Source organism: Heptranchias perlo, chromosome 27 (assembly GCF_035084215.1).
Source record: "Heptranchias perlo isolate sHepPer1 chromosome 27, sHepPer1.hap1, whole genome shotgun sequence".
NCBI lineage: Eukaryota > Metazoa > Chordata > Chondrichthyes > Hexanchiformes > Hexanchidae > Heptranchias > Heptranchias perlo.
This window is the reverse complement of record NC_090351.1, coordinates 16,445,732-16,462,197: the sequence shown is the minus strand read 5'-3', so window position 1 is coordinate 16,462,197 and position 16,466 is coordinate 16,445,732. Positions and strand designations below refer to the sequence as shown.

Sequence of the window (16,466 nt, the reverse complement as noted above, 5' to 3'; positions counted from 1 at the left end):
TCAAAAAAATGTTAATGCAAGTGCACTGGCAGCGACACTAAAATTCAGAAGTTGCAGACGTAATTGTGCCAATGCAAATAACATTAACACAAATGTTGCTAGAGAAATATCTGACCCAGTTACCTGAATGAGATTCAGATTAATGAGCAATCATGTCCAGTGCAAGAGAAAGCCAACTACTAAATCTTTTTTATTTCTCTGTATATCTCCTCACATCAAAGTCCACGTAAAGACTTGTTTCTGTTTACACTTTGCAATGTGCAGTTTAGCTGAACATATTTATCCCTTCATTAACAGCAAGCCCCACTGTAGTGTCCCAGCTCAGCAGCCCCACTCCAAAAATGATGCGGTCAAACAGCATTCCAACTCACGATTCCTCTTTTGACTTGTATGGAAGTTTGCAGATGGGAAGCACTATATCTTTGGCAGAGAGACCAAAAGGAATGATCCGCTCAGGTTCATTTAGGGATCCTGTGGATGATGGTAAGATTATATTTTTTCTCTTTCAAACAATATTAAGTGAATCATTTTTAAGATACTTGATTTGCAGGATTATTTGGCAACGTAAGTAATTATTATTTTTAAGGTGCATTTTGAAACCATTGCTCATACAAAGCATATCTAACTTTAAGTAATGCTGTCGCAGTCAAACCTAACAAGAAAGAAAGCAGACAGAACTTATATTTATTTAGCGTCTTTCATGACCTCCGGATGTCCCAAAGGACTTCACAGCCAATGAGCATTATAGGCATACGTTATATACATTAATATCTGTGAAACTTGATACTAATCCTTTCTGACTAGTATTAATAATTTTATACCATTCATAACACTCAAACAATATTTTTGTCCTAGTGGAAATATTAACATTTTCATCATGTGATGTTGCAATGGTTGTTTTTTCAATCAACTTTTGTTTCAAAGAGCTGACAAAATAATTTGACAAGAAAATCCGTGGTCAAGAAGGAATTATTGCTCTTTAAGATGACCTGGATACTATAACGTTGTTGACTCAAATCTCAATTTTGTCTGATAGTTTGAATTGCACTTCCCCTAATGAGTAATTATATTAGTTTTGGCCCAGACAGTTACACAGAGTGAGTGCCTTGTGGTAGCAAAGTGCCCTGACTCAGCAGGGAGATTTTGATTGTGCCCCTCATAAAGTGCTTGTACAAACAAGGTCTATTCAACATGATCCTGAGAAGTTGCCTTATACTCTTGACAATGTGGACGTAGAAAGTGCTTAGAGTTTATTTTTAGAAAGGAAAAGAATTATTCACTGCAACATCCAGGGCACGATTTTAACAGTGAAAAACGGGTGGGTTGGGGGCAGGGGGCATTCAAAAACGTAACCATTTCAGACCCACCTCCAACCCACCCATTTCCGGTTTTCACCGGGGCGGAATGAGGCGTGGGCGACCAACCCACTCCCAGGAGGTGGATCGGACCTAAAAACCTTTCAAAGAGGCATCGGACCTCCATTTTCCCACAAATTCCAATTTCAACTCTGGGGGGCCGGGATTCCCAGGCCCTCCATTTAACGCCTCGTGAAAGGAAGCGAGAAGGCCCGAAATTTCTGGAACAGCTTGTGGGCCGGGAGGAGCAGGATTGCTTCCCCCAGGCCCAACAAGCCTACCTGCAGCGACCCCCCAACGATCGCGGACCCCCGATCGTGGACCCTAGATTGCGGACCCCCGACCCCGACCCTCACCCTCAATGATCACGGACCCCCGACCCCGATTGCGGTCCCCTGACCCCAATTCCCCCGCCCAATGATCACGGACTCCCGCGATGACCTGAATCCTGACCCCCCCCCCCCGTGACTGACCCCCGATCCCTCCCCCCATGACTGACAACCCCCGTGCCAACCCATGCACACCTGTGCCCACCACATGCCTCCCCAGCCCCCCCATCCATACAAACAAAGACTTACCTGAACACGTCCTCTCCCTGGCTGGTCCCCTGTCCAACTGAGACCAGCCTGTCAATCAGGCCGGTCAGTCAGACGGCAAACCGACAAAAAAAATAAAAGACATCCTTACGTCAAAATCATACGGATGTCAGGGAAACCCATACTTCCATAATTTGAACCCTCCGACCCCTTCCCGGCTCAGAGTCAAAATCATGCCCTCAGTCTCTTGCATTCATTTAATAAAAGGAGTGACTCTGTCCAGACCCCCAGTGTGTCTTATCTTTTATGGCTAAAGAAGCCATAGCAATATTATGGCCTCGATTTCCTAACGGTTTAGAGCATACTGGGGGTGTTATCTAGGGAGAGCGGGTCATCAGGGGTGGAAATTGGGTCAGGACCTGTTTATGCTAGATCTCTGTCCCATTCTTGATGTGCCAATGTTTCCTGAGGGGGCCCCTAGTTCTTGCACCCTCCCCATTACAGCTAACATCAGAGAAGGAGGTGGTACTGGTGGGGTGATATACTTAAGTTCTACCTCTGTAGTTCCCATAGAGTATTTGTCAGCTGTCTGAAGTGGGACCCACTGAATTTAGTGAGGTTGGTTTCTTTACAGCACCAAACCACAAAGCGATTACCTGCTTTAAGGAAAATGGCTTTCTTGGAAAGTTCGTTAGTATACTTCTTCAGCGGGACCCGCTAACAGTCAACCCCAGCAGCTGGCCGATGCCACTATTTCTTCCCCCTCCAGCTTGCCCCCAGCCTCACCATTACTGACACAGGCACCCACTCGCTTTATTCAAGTATCCCTGAAGCTGGGAATTCCAAAGTTGTCAAGACCACCAGTGGGCAGAACACGTGGATTTTCGAGGCCTATATCTTTTTTGTAAAAGTCAACAGTACATTGGTAGAATAATTTCTTTTTCTAAATAAGGAAATCATGTATATATATAAAATGGGCAATAGATGATCAATGGTGTGGTTTGGCATCTCTTTCAGTTACCTTGAACACATCTGTAAATTACATCATTTTACTTGTGAAATAAATTTACATTAAACTGGTAATTGATCTGTTTTTCTTTTGAGGCATGATTTTTTTTTCTCCCATGCCGTATCTTGTTTAATTTTTTCGTGCAATACATTTCACTAAGTTTCTCCTTAAGTTGCATCGCTATTTATTTATTTTCTGTCTTATATTAATTTCTTTCTTTTACCTGGCACCAGCCCGCTGTGTCTGTGTGCCCAAAGATATCACCGTTGTCTGGAGCATAGGAACAGGAGTAGGCCATTCAGCCCCTCGTGCCTGCTCCGCCATTTGATAAGATCATGGCTGATCTGTGATCTAACTCCATATACCTGCCTTTGGCCCATATCTCTTAATACCTTTGGTTGCCAAAAAGCTATCTATCTCAGATTTAAATTTAGCAATTGAACTAGTATCAATTGCTGTTTGCGGAAGAGAGTTCCAAACTTCTACAACCCTTTGTGTGTAGAAATGTTTTCTAATCTCGCTTCTGAAAGCTCTGGCTCTAATTTTTAGACTGTGCCCCCTACTCCTAAAATCCCCAACCAGCGGAAATAGTTTCTCTCTATCCACCCTATCTGTTCCCCTTAATATCTTATAAACTTCGATCAGATCACCCCTTAACCTTCAAAACTCTGGAGAATATGACCCCAATTTGTGTAATCTTTCCCGTAACTTAACCCTTGAAGTCCGGGTATCATTCTAGTAAACCTACGCTGTACTCCCTCCAAGGCATATTCAGATAATTAGTGTGAATTATTCATCTGCCTGTCGCCTTTACATCTATTCCCTAGTTTATAATCGAATTTTTTTAGTTTTCCATTGTAATAGACAAACCCAAAAATCACAGTGGGAAAATAACCACCCTGCCACCCAGATCAGATAACAGCAGGACTATCTACCTTGAGGCCACATTTAATATTATCAGAAAATGCTATCTATATCCAAGTTTTTAAATTATTCTTTCACAGGTTTTCTTTCTTCCTCATGGAATTCTGTATATTCATCAAGTGCAGATGGACAACTCAGTGGTGGTCCTTCAGCAGTGTTAAATGTCAAAGAACTCATTAGCAAAGACAAGCGCTGTTGTCTGAAGCTAAAAATATGTGCTTCATTACTAAACGGCGATATTGTAACTTTTCTGTAGAGCATAGGTTTTCAAGCTGGGGTCCCAGACACACTGCTTAGGGATCCCAGAGGTCAGCAGTTTCTGTCAGTCTCACTTGATTGCTGTATTTTTCTGTGTTTGTTGACTTATTAGTACATTAATTTCTCTTACTATAGGCTATGAAAATATGTTTCTGCCGTAGTAGCACTGTTTCATTTGGGTGGCTGAAACTACCTCTTGTCAAAAATTGCTGCTGTCCCACACCCTAAAGTTTGAAAACTGTTGTAGAAGCATCTAGCAATAGTTATGAGTTATGAAAGACCTATAATTGCTACTAGATGTTTTAGCGTATTTTGAAAATGCTCCTTAATGTTATATTTACTGAAACCTCTGACATCTGGCATCATATTTTCCTTTGTCATCTAGCTTTACATGCTTTTCCCAAGCTTTCTGTCATATAATTAAGATAATAATCCTGCCTCTAACAGCACATGTTTGGTAAAAAAAGATTGTGATAAAGCTGCTGTTTAGGAAAATTGGGTAACAGATTTCTCTCTCATTCTTATCCATATTTGCTTGTTTTGGGTTTCTTTTCTTTTTTTTGTTTTTGATTAAATTTCAGACTGTGTAGGAGTGCTTGAAATGGTTGCCTAGCCCAAAAAAGGGTAACAGGCGAAACTGCAGTTAACTAGGAAACATATGTGGATGAGATTGGGGAGGATTGAAGCAGAGGAGCAACAAAGTCAGGATTGGTAATGCAAGCAGTAAATTGTGTGTGATGTAAATAGGAACTCCTAAGTCTTCAATTCTGGCCTGCCGTCAACCAAACTATATAAATGTAACAAGGCTTCCCCAGATCCAAGTGCATTCTACCTTCGGTACATACTTAAACTGTAACCTATGTGTAAAAGATTTCAGTTGTTTACAATACACAACTGTTGTGTAATACATCAACAATCCTATAAAAATAAAACCCTATGTTAAACCTTCCTCTGTACCTCCCTTAATGACTACGCTATCCCAATAAGGAGACTAATATACTTACCGTAACAAATCACAAGTTGAGGTCTTAAAGTAGGTCTGAATGTTTTATATTAGTGCAGAGTGGCTTAATAAGGAAATTTCTGAGTAGCAATGACTCACATACGTTTCTGGCTTATAATTTAGTTTCAGTAATTAGCTGTTGAAACTGTGATACTAATGGTTGCTGTATAACAATGTGCATGCAGTTACTTTTCCTTCCCTCTCAGTAAAACCAGACTCAGGATTAATTAGTAAACACACTATAATGCAATAACAACAACAAAAACAACTTGCATTTATATAGCGCCTTTAATATAGTAAAACGTCCCAAGGCACTTCACAGGAGGATTATCAGACAAAATTTGTCACTGAGATAAATAAGGATAAATTTGGACAGGTGACCAAAAGCTTGGTTAAAGGGGTAGATTTTAAGGAGAGTATTAAAGGAGGAGAGAGAAGTAGAGAGGCAGCGTAGTTTAGGGAGGGAATTCCAGATGGGTGAACGGGACTTGGTGCGAGTCACGATACGGGCAGCCGTTTTGGATGAGCTCACGTTTACGGAGGATGGAAGATGGGAAGCTGGCCAGGAGTGCACTGGACGTAACAAAAGCATGGATGAGGGTTTCAGCAGCAGATGGGCTGAGGCAGGGGTGGAGACAGGCGATATTACGGAGGTGGAAGTAGGCAGTCTTGGTGATAGATAGGATATGGGGTCAGAAGCTCAGTTCAGGGTCAGATAGGACGCCAAGGTTCAACCTCAAACAGTGACCAGGGAGGGGGAAAGAATCAGTGGCTAGGGAATGTAATGATGCAAAATAGAACTTTTTGAAGTCTGCAAAAAGACAACTATAAAAATTATTTAGGATTTCCACTACAGTACAAGTTATTTTGTTTGCTCTCTGATAAGAGGAAATTTATTGCCCCAAGGAAAAATACGCACATTTGTATATGTCAGAATCTGGAGTTCTGTGTTTAGTTTTGGGCACCGAACCTCAGGAAAGATATATTGGCCTTGGAAAAGCTACAATGCAGATTCACCAGAATAATACCAGAGCTTAAAGGGTTAAATTATTGAAGACAGGTTGCATAAACCTGGCTGGTAGTCCCTTGAGTTTAGAAGGTTAAGAGGCGATCTAATTGAGGTGTTTAAAATGATAAAGGGATTCGATCGGATAGATACAATGAAATTATTTCCTCCGATGGGGAAATACAGAAAAAGGGGACATAATAAAATTTTAGAACTAGGCTATTTAGGAATGAAATCAAGATTTTCACACAAAAAGTAGTGGAAGTCTGGAACTCACTCTCACCAAGGTTGTGGATGCTGGGTCAGCTGATATTTTCAAAACTGAGATCGATAGATTTTTGTTGAATAAGGGTAAGGGATATGAATCAAAGGTGAGGAAATGATGCTGAAGTACAGATCAGCCAGTCCAGTAACATAACCACAATGCTACCGTACCCCACAGAAGTTTATGGTACAGGAGGTCATTCGGACCATTGTGTCTGTGCCGGCTCTGAGCTGCAACAGTCCAAAATTAATCCCACTGCCTTCCTGTCTCCCCATAGCCCTGCATTTGATGCTCCATCAACTCTGCATGAAGAAATTTCTCCTAACTCCTCTCCTCACACTCTTGGCGATAATTTAAATTGAGGATTTATAATACTCAAAATGCTACTAGTCCTTTAAATGACTTTATCCTGCAATCACACTTTTAGGGAATTATGTATTTGAACCCTAGATGTCCCTGTTGATGCACACTTTTCAGCGTTTCTCCTTTGCATCCAAAGTCCCGTTGTTTTTTTGCCTCCTAAAATATATTACCACACTTCTCCACATTAAATTGCATCTGCCATCCATTACTCGGATGTCCTGAGGATGCACTGTGTGAAAAACATTCTTCTAATCTCTCCCTTTATGCTTTTAGTACTAATCCTGCGTTTACGAACTTAATTCATGGAACATGTAACATGGAACCAACCAGGGAAAAGGCTATTTTAGATCTAGCATCGTGTAATGAGACAGGTTTAATTAGTAATCTCACAGTAAAGGATCCTCTGGGGAAGAGTGATCATAATATGATAGAATTTCACATTGAGTTTGAGAGTGACGTATTTAAGGCAAAACTAGAGTCTTAAATGTGAATAAAGCCAATTACATAGGTATGAGCGGTGAGTTGGCTAAGGTAGATTGGGAAATTAGATTAAAATGTTATGAAAGTAGATAAGCAATAGCAAACATTTTTTTAAAAATTCAATATTCTCAACAAATATACAATCCACTGAGAATCAAAAAAGTGATTCATCCGTGGCTAACTAAAGAAGTTAAGAGTAGTATTAGATTAAAAGAGGCCTATAATGTTGTGAAGAAGAGTAGTAAGCCTGAGGATTGGGAGAATTTAGAAACCAGCAAAGGATGACCAAAAAGCTGATAAAAAGGGAGAAAATAGAATACGAAAGTAAACTAGCAAGAAACATAAAAACAGATTGTAAGAACTTCTACAAGTATGTAAAAAGGAAGAGAGCAGCAAAAGTAAACGTTGGTCCCTTAGAGGCTGAGACAGGAGAAATTATAATGGGGAATAAAGAAATGGCAATGACGTTAAACAAATATTTTGTATCTGTCTTCACAATAGAAGACACAAAAAGCATACCAGAAATAGTGGGGAACCAAGGGACTAATGAGAGTGAGGAACTTAAAGTAATTAATATCAGTAGAGGAAAAGTACTGGAGAAACTAGTGGGACTAAAAGCCGGTAAGTCCCCTGGACCTGATGGCCTACATCTGAGGGTTCTAAAAGAGGTGGCTACAGATATAGTGGATGTATTGGTTATGGTCTTCCAAAATTCCCTAGAATCCAGAACGGTCCCAGTGGATTGGAAGGTAGCAAATGTAACCCCACTATTCAAGAAAGAAGGGAGAGAAAAAACAGGAAACTACAGGCCAGTTAGCCTGACATCAGGAATCCATTATTAAGGAAGTGGTAACTGGGCAGAGTCAACACGGTTTTATGAAAGGGAAATCATGTTTGACAAATCTATTTTGAGGGTAGATAAGGAGGAACCAGTGGATGTAGTATATTTGGATTTTCAAAAGGCATTTGATAAGGTGCTACAGAAAAGGTTGTTATGCAAGATAAGGGCTCATGGGTTTGGGGGTAATATATTAGCATGGATAGAGGATTGGTTAACAGACAGAAAACAGAAGGGATAAACAGGTCATTTTCAGGTTGGCAGGCTGTTACTAGTGGAATGTAATAAGGGTCAGTGCTTGGGCCTCAGCTATTTACAATCTACATTAATGACTTAGATAAAGGGACTGAGTCTAATGTATCCAAGTTTTCTGACAATACAAAGCTAGGTGGGAAAGTAAGCTGTGAGGAGGACACAAAGCATCTGCAAAGGGATATAGACAGGTTAGGTGTGGGCAAGAAGGTAGCAGATGGAGTATAATGTGGGGAAATCAAAATTATTCACTTTGGTAGGAAGAATAGAAAAACAGAATATGGTACGAAACTATTAAATGATGGTGTTCAGAGAGATTTGGATGTCCTTGCACAAGAAACATAAAAACTCATCAGGCAGGTACAGCAAGCAATTAGGAAGGCAAATGGCATGTTGGCCTTTATTGCAAGGGAGTTGGAGTACAAGAGTAAAGAAGTCTTACTACAATTTTACAGGGCTTTGGTGAGACCTCACTGGAGTATTTGCCTGAGGAAGGAGAAAATCTCCGAAAGCTTGTGAATTTAAAATAAAATTGCTGGACTATAACTTGGTGTTGTAAAATTGTTTACAATTGTCAACCCCAGTCCATCACCGGCATCTCCACATCATGGAGTATCATGCACAGTATTGGTCTCCTTATCTAAGGAAGGATACACTTGCCTTAGAGGCAGTGCAACGAAGGTTCATTAGATTGATTCCTGGCATGAGAGGGTTGTCCTATGATGAGAGATTGAGTAGAATGGGCCTATACTCTATGGACTTCAGAAGAATGAGAGGTGACCTCATTGAAACATATAAGATTCTGAGGGTAGATGCTGATAGGTTGGCCAGAATTTTGACTCAGAGCCTGGAAGGGGGTGGGGGGGATCGAATCGCGGACGGGAAACCCGGAAGTACGGGTTTCCCGGACGTCCTTATGATGTAAGGAGGTCTTTTTTTTTTGTCGGAGTCCCGTCCGACAGGCCAACCTGATTGCCAGGCTGGTTTTAGTCGGATGGGAGCAGAGCGAGGAAGAGGACGCGAAAAGTTAAGTGTTCAGGTAAGTCGTAGATTGTATGGATGCTGGGGCGGTGGGGGCATGGGAGTCATGGGGGAGGGTCAGTCATCTGAGGGGGGGAGGCAGAGGTCAGTCACCGGCGAGCGGTCGTGGGGGGTGGTGGTGGCGATAGGGTGTCAGTCACCCAGGTTGGGATGGGTCGCGATCGTTGCGGTGGGCGTCAGCAATCGTTCGGGGTGTCGCTGTAGGTCGGCTTGTTGGGCCTGGGGGAAGCACTCCTGCTCCTCCGGGCCCACAAGCTGTGCCAGAAAGGTACCTAACTGCAGTTTCGGGCCTTCTCGCCCCCTCTCAGGTGGCATGAAGGAGAAGGCCCGGGAATCCCGGCCCTCAAAGGCTAAAATCACAGAACCTTTCAAAATGGAGGCCCGCAGCCTCCTTGAAAGTTTTTAGCGACCAACCCGCCTCCTGAGAGCGGGTTGGTCGCCTGCCCCTCGTCCAGCCCCGGTGAAAACCGTAAATGGGCGGGTTGAGGGCGGTCTGAAATTGTTGCAATTTTCAATGCCCCACCGCACCCAACCCACCCGTTTTTCCCAGTTAAAATCCTGCCCGTTGTTTCCCCTGGCTGGAGAATCTAGAACTAGGGGGCATAGTCTCAGGATAAGGGGTCGAGCATTTAATACTGAGATGAGGAGGAATTTCTTCACTCAGAGAGTTGTGAATCTTCGGAATTCTCTACCCCAGAGGGCTGTGGATGCTCAGTCGTTGAATATGTTCAAGACTGAGATCGATAGATTTTTGGACTCTAAGGGAATCAAGGGATATGGGGGTCAGGCAGGAAAATGGAGTTGAGGTCAAAGATCAGCTGTGATCTTCTCGATTGGCGGAGCAGGCTCAACGGGCCTTAAGGCCTACTCCAGCTCTTATTTCTTGTGTTTCTTATGTAATTCAGTGTTAAATTTGAATTTCTCCTAAAAGTAATGGCTTCAAATGAATTTTTTTGCTGGATCTGTTTATTTTATAGCATAGTACTGATTTCAACAAAATAATTGTTGGCTCTCTCAGCTTTCAGCAACAGATTCCAGCGTGAAGTAGTCATATAACAGAACTGCCATTACTGATCCCAGCAAATGGTTAAAAGCTGAAAATCGATACACAGCTTTAAACATTTTAATTTTAACTGTCTTAACCAATTTGAGCCTGTTTTTGATGCAATACTATCATCCCTTGTTATCCTACTACATCAAAGTTCATTTCGCTGAGAAAACGGTTCCTGTGTTAAACTAACATTTCTCCATTTGTCAATTGTTCATTGGGACAGCTTTCCTCTTGGGGAGGGCAGGAAATATTGACATCCATCTCACTCTTCTAATTTTGCAACTCTTGTCAGACAAGACATGCATTGAGAGCACTCATGAAGAAATGAACAACAGACACTTTCTTGGCTGGAGGCTGTGTGAAGTGATGAGCAGTGTGCAGTAGATCAGGAACGCATTGCCTGAAAGTGTGGTGGAAGCAGATTCATTAGTACCTTTCAAAAGGGAGTTGGATAAATATTGAAGGGAAAAAAATTACAGGGCTATGGAGAAAGAGCAGGGGAATGGGATAATTCGATAGCTCTTTCGAAGAGCCGGCACATGCACGATGGGCTGAATGGCCTCCTCCTGTGCTGTCTCTACTACGTACTATGAAATGGGCAGAAAGTATCTGTAAAGAAAACTAGCATTGGTCCAATAAAGAACTGATCATGTAACCGATGTTTGCAAATTGGAGGCTCCAGTGAGTTTTACAATATGCTGGGAAAGGGTTGTCTTTGAGAACTGTGATTGAATTTTAGTATTGTAATGTGTATCAATGAAAATGATGATACACAGGGAAATGTGATGTTTATATTTTGTAGTTGTAAACATATTTTAATACAACAATCACACAATTACTTATCTTAATTTGAAAAAACTATTTTGCAGTTCATGGCTCAGTGCTTTCACTTGCCTCCACCACATCATCTGTTCATTCCACGGTAAGTCTTGTTTTCCCTTTTTAAAATAAAATTCTAGAGTAAGTTTTTAGTAATGGCTTTAAATGTATGTGTATTGGAAAATATATATTACTGGAGCATGAGATAGATGATATTTTGTTAATGTGACTTTGTGAATACAGTCGATAAAGTAATTGGGCTTTTTTGTTTCGTGTTCTCCCTAATTCTATTTAAATTACTATGCAATGTGCTGAAGAGCATAATAATTTCATGGGCTGTTTGTCAGTCTCCATAAAATCTATGTTTCTAATCAGTCCGCACTGTATCTAAAGATAGCTCAGTGTAGGAACAAGATCTCATCAGTTCTGTGTTGCCTGCTATGTAGGCAGCGTTACGATACTTTCCCCTGTGGTTTCCTCTGTGATGAAGAAATGAATGAGTCTGGCTACCCTTGGCTGTAATTACCACAGTTCATAGAATCATACAGCACAGAAGGAGACCATTCGACCCATCGTGTCTGTGCCTGCTCTTTGAAAGAGCTATCTAATTAGTCCCATTCCCCTGCTCTTTTCCCATAGCCCTGCAAATTTCTCCTTTTCAAGAATATAGCTAATTCCCTTTTAAAAGTTACTATTGAATCTGCTTCCACCACCCTTTCAGGTAGTGCATTCCAGATCACAACAATTTGCTGCGTTAAAAACAAATTCCCCTCATTTCCCCCCTGGATTTTTTGCCATTTATCTTAAATCTTTCTTGGCCGGAGGCTGTGTGAAGTGATGAGCAGTGTGCAGTAGATCAGGAACGCATTGCCTGAAAGTGTGGTGGAAGCAGATTTATTAGTACCTTTCAAAAGGGAGTTGGATAAATATTGAAGGGAAAAAAATTACAGGGCTATGGAGAAAGAGCAGGGGAATGGGATAATTCGATAGCTCTTTCTTAAATCTGTGTCCTTTGGTTACCGACCCTCCTGCCAGTGGAAACAATTTCTCCCCATCTACTCTGTCAAAACTCTTCATTATTTTGAACACCTCTATCAAATCTCCCCTTAACCTTCCCTGCTCTAAGGAGAACAATCCCAGTTGTGCTGCATTTCCTTTTGACTAGGGGAGGAGATCAAAAGGAGAGGGGGAATTCTGCCTAAAGGAAAGAACAATACAGAAAGAGCTTTCATTTATATAACGCCTTTCATGACTTCAGGACTACCCAAAGCGCCTTACAGCCAATGAAGTACTTGTTGAAATGCAGTCACTGTTGCAATGTAAGAATAGTGGTGAGTCTGTTGCCAATGTCTGAGATCTGGAGACACTGAATGTGGTTGGGCAGTCCCAAAATTACAGTAAATATTGCAACTCGTAGTCATTTTAAAAACTTCCACTGGCTATTGTGACTTCCAGTAGCAAGCCATTCCACTTTAATGGAGAGGAGAATGAATGCTGCTCATCCTGCTACACTACAAGCTAACTTCCTACCAGCTTTGATTAATTTTCTAGACCACATGGGCATGTTGTCCTCGCTAAAGTTTATGCAGATGTGTGATCATGTGAGGAGAATGAAATTGTGTTTTTTAATTTAAAAATGTAGTGCTGATATGTTTGGAGAAAAAATTTACAGTTTATACTAGAATGAAATATCTCAAAGTAGCTAACTTTGTCAGACAAGAATTCCATGCTATTTTTTATTCATACTAAGATGAACTTTAAATGGCCCTGAATTCCACAAGAAAAATGGTCACCTGTTATTATCATAGTCTGAGAAAAGCCAGTTAAAAGATCCTGTTTTTTGTAATTATCTTGTATTTAATGTGACAAAGAATTACAGTGCAAAACAAGTAAATATAGAGACTGCATTGCAGAGATAGAAGAGTGACAGTCTGCTTAAAGAAAGGGTACCTTTTCTACAGTTCAGTAAACTAAACCAATTTTTGTTGGTTTTGTGTACTGATACATTTGATGTGTGGAAATGTAGGGTGTTGTCTACATCTGTGCTGTCAGTTTTCTAAATTTACTGAGCTATAGAATATGTTCAGAAGAATGAAAGGGACTTGAATGTTCCCTTTCAGCATCAATTTACTGCTGTTGCACACCAGTTTAGATGGAAGGTGTCAACGTTTAGAAGGTTTCTGCATTATTGGTTAATTTGTAGGTTTGAAAACAATGATTTTTCTACTTTTTATAGAGTGAAGACAAGATCCAGGGAGAGGTATGGATATTTGAAGATTTATTGATTTTTCTCAGTGCAGAGCAGCAGTTAATGAACATTTTGTTAATTAGAATATTTGGTTAAATGTATGTTTGCTCAGGAATAGATTCATTCCTGCTCCTCCTTATCATACACTGAAATCATTTGAAACTCAACATTCAACTTCGTGTGCTGTTTATGGCTAATGCAAAGCTGCAATTTATATCACTTCTGGGGCACTGACAAGACACTTTATTGGTAATTAGAATCAGTACATTCAATGGTGCTTGCTTAATAAGGACATTTGAATTAAATGGATGTTTTACATTCCATGGCTTCAACTGTATGTTGTAATTGCAATCTTATAAATAATTGGAGTTAATACCGGAATTCTTTGTTACAGCATATTCGCAAACTACGTAGGGAACTTGAATCCTCTCATGACAAGGTTTCCGCGCTTACATCACAATTGTCTACTAATGTAAGTTCTTTCTTTGCACTTTCTTCATAATGACGGGCATAAAACAACACTCTATTTAGTACAACACATCTGTTATTGCTTTTCTGTTAAAAGTAGTGTGATAATGAATAAAGTCATGAGTCTGTGCACTACAAGGAATATTCAGAGTAGTGGCTGGCTTTTGATGGTTGATACCAGTATCATGAAAACTAATCAGGAGCAACATCCATATCTGTAATTTTGCATCAGATTGAGTAACAACAATAAACAGGTGTTGGTAATGCAGAACAATGAATGGAAAATACGACAGTTGATTAACATACTGTGGCCAGTGCTCCTTGAGCATGCTTTGTGCATAACAGAAATGAGCTGACCTCACACAACAATGCACGGTCAGCTCATTTAAATATTTTAATGGCACGCTCAGCATGTAGTACATGATGCTACAGGAGCGTTACGGGAATCGTGAGTCAAGTTATTGCGTGCAGTGGCCAGTGGATGTTTGCTGGTCGCCTTTTGACCACCAGATTTTTTTTTAAAGTGGTGGGACATAAAGTACCGAGAGAAAAATAAGCCACTGGGGGCCAGGGAAATGCTGGGGCAAGGTTAGGGTTGCCTCATATAAAGGAGAGGCAATAAATAAATAAAACTTCCTCATCCCATATTTCTCCCATAAACCATCCATTCCAAATAGGCAATAAGAGGGTGATTTTAAACCTCAAGAACGGGTGGGTTGGGGGCGGGTGGGAGTTGAAAATAGTTGTTTTTTGGGTCGCGACCGCAACCCGGCTTTATTTCCAGGTTTAACATCGGCACATTAAAGTACAGGCTTCCCACTGAGAATGCAAAGTCCAAAAACTTTGCAGTTGCAACCCAAAAAAAACAATTATTTTCAACTCCCACCCACCTCCAACCCACCCGTTCTTGGGGTTTAAAATCACCCCCTAAATGTCTTGCATGCCACTGAAATACTCTAATTGCATTATGGGGAAGCCTCCTAATTTAACTATTTTCTGTTGTCTTAATGGGTCTTGTACATGTCCTGCACACGTGGTCCCAATGCTTCAATCCTTGGCCAATTGGTTGCAGAGTAGATCTTGGGCTCCATGACCAATCATAGGGGGAACGCAATAGGCATTATTTCACTGTGTCCTTTACTGTTTGGGATCTACGTTTGAATCTAGTTGATGAAATGAAAGCTGCTTCTCTCTGTCAATTCTAAGGGACCTATATGAATTAACATTTAGCTGTCTCAATGGAGTGTCTTGTGGGTGCGATACCACAATATGAAACTACCCATTAAAGCTACTGGTTGTGAAAATGGAACAATTCAAACTAATGCAATAGGTTGGGGTTGAGCCATATTTTTGGGGCAGTATAGAGGGAACATTCATTTCTATGCGGCTCCTGCCATAATTAGCCTAGGAATATTTGGTGTTCACACTGGAAACCAAAAAATCGAAAAGTGTTCAATTCCCTATTGCCTTGCAGTCTGCTAACACTGGACTGGTTAATGCAGATGTATCCGGTTTACTAAATGTTGGGTATAATCAGACAAATCAGATAATTTGCAGCATTATCAAGATTTATGCTGGATGAAAATGTCCTGATCTCTTCAACCTGCCTTCACAGCCAGCTCAATCATTACCCCAACTCTGCAATCTCTCCAGCCTACTCTGACCATGTCATCTTCTCAGCCTTCACCAACTCTGTGATCTTTGCAGTGTCCTGTTTCTCAACAATCTAGGAACATAGGAATTGCTAGATGAGAAAAGACCCAGGTCCATCTAGTGGGCCTTCTGCTATCCTGGTAGTTGAATGATAAAACAATAATGGAGTTGATGACTAACCATGGCAATCAATCTCTATCAATTAGTCTACAAATAGGGAGCCTGTTCCATAGATTTACCACTCAACACTGAAATAATGGGGTCGATTTTAACTTCCCTGCTTGGCGAATACCAGGCTGGGGGTGGGCAATTAAAATGCAGCGGGGGACTTACCCACTCCTTTCCCACCCTCATCTGACCAACTGTAATTTTAAATTGAAGGCGGGAAGGACACCAGCCCCAAGTTTTGGCAGATTGGGCCCCAATGACCTCAATGGGACCCGATCTGCTATTTTACTCTGAGGCCTGAGCGGGGGAGCAGTGGTGGCTTCTCCACCACGCAAAATCAGCTGGGTACAGCAGCCAGGCCCAGAAAAGGTCCAGAAGGGTAAGTTTCTGAAAAAAGAAAAATTTTCAGTTTCCTTGTGGGCCAGGAGGAGCTTGAGTGTTCCTCCAGGTTCCTCAAAGAAACCTTAGCCCACCCCCCCCCACACGCAACTAGGATTCCCCTCCTGAAGCACTTGTGCTGTGGACCATTCCCCTAGGTCTCCGGCAGCGGCCTCCTGCCGTCCAATTTTAATGGTCTGGCAGGCACTTCATGCCGAATTTCCTCTCGTTTTGGTCAGGAAGTTGGCGGGCGGCGTGCTAATGAGGCCCAGCTGTTAAAATTGGATGTGCCTTCCTGCTACCACTCCTGGACAGCCCAGATGCTCACTAGGCCGTGTTCCCCCACCCCCC

At 41.5% G+C, this 16,466-nt stretch overlaps 1 protein-coding gene across 3 annotated transcripts in view; it reads left to right on the top strand.

Moving 5' to 3' along the window:
- The window catches only part of LOC137344431 (neuron navigator 1-like), a 420,186-nt gene that overhangs the window by 327,344 nt on the left and 76,376 nt on the right, over positions 1 to 16,466 (top strand). For all 3 annotated transcript variants that reach the window (XM_068007396.1, XM_068007397.1, XM_068007398.1), the window contains 4 exons: positions 298 to 483; positions 11,251 to 11,303; positions 13,437 to 13,460; positions 13,843 to 13,920. In XM_068007396.1, the coding sequence (XP_067863497.1) occupies positions 298 to 483; positions 11,251 to 11,303; positions 13,437 to 13,460; positions 13,843 to 13,920 (341 nt within the window). The remainder of the gene's footprint in view (positions 1 to 297; positions 484 to 11,250; positions 11,304 to 13,436; positions 13,461 to 13,842; positions 13,921 to 16,466) is intronic.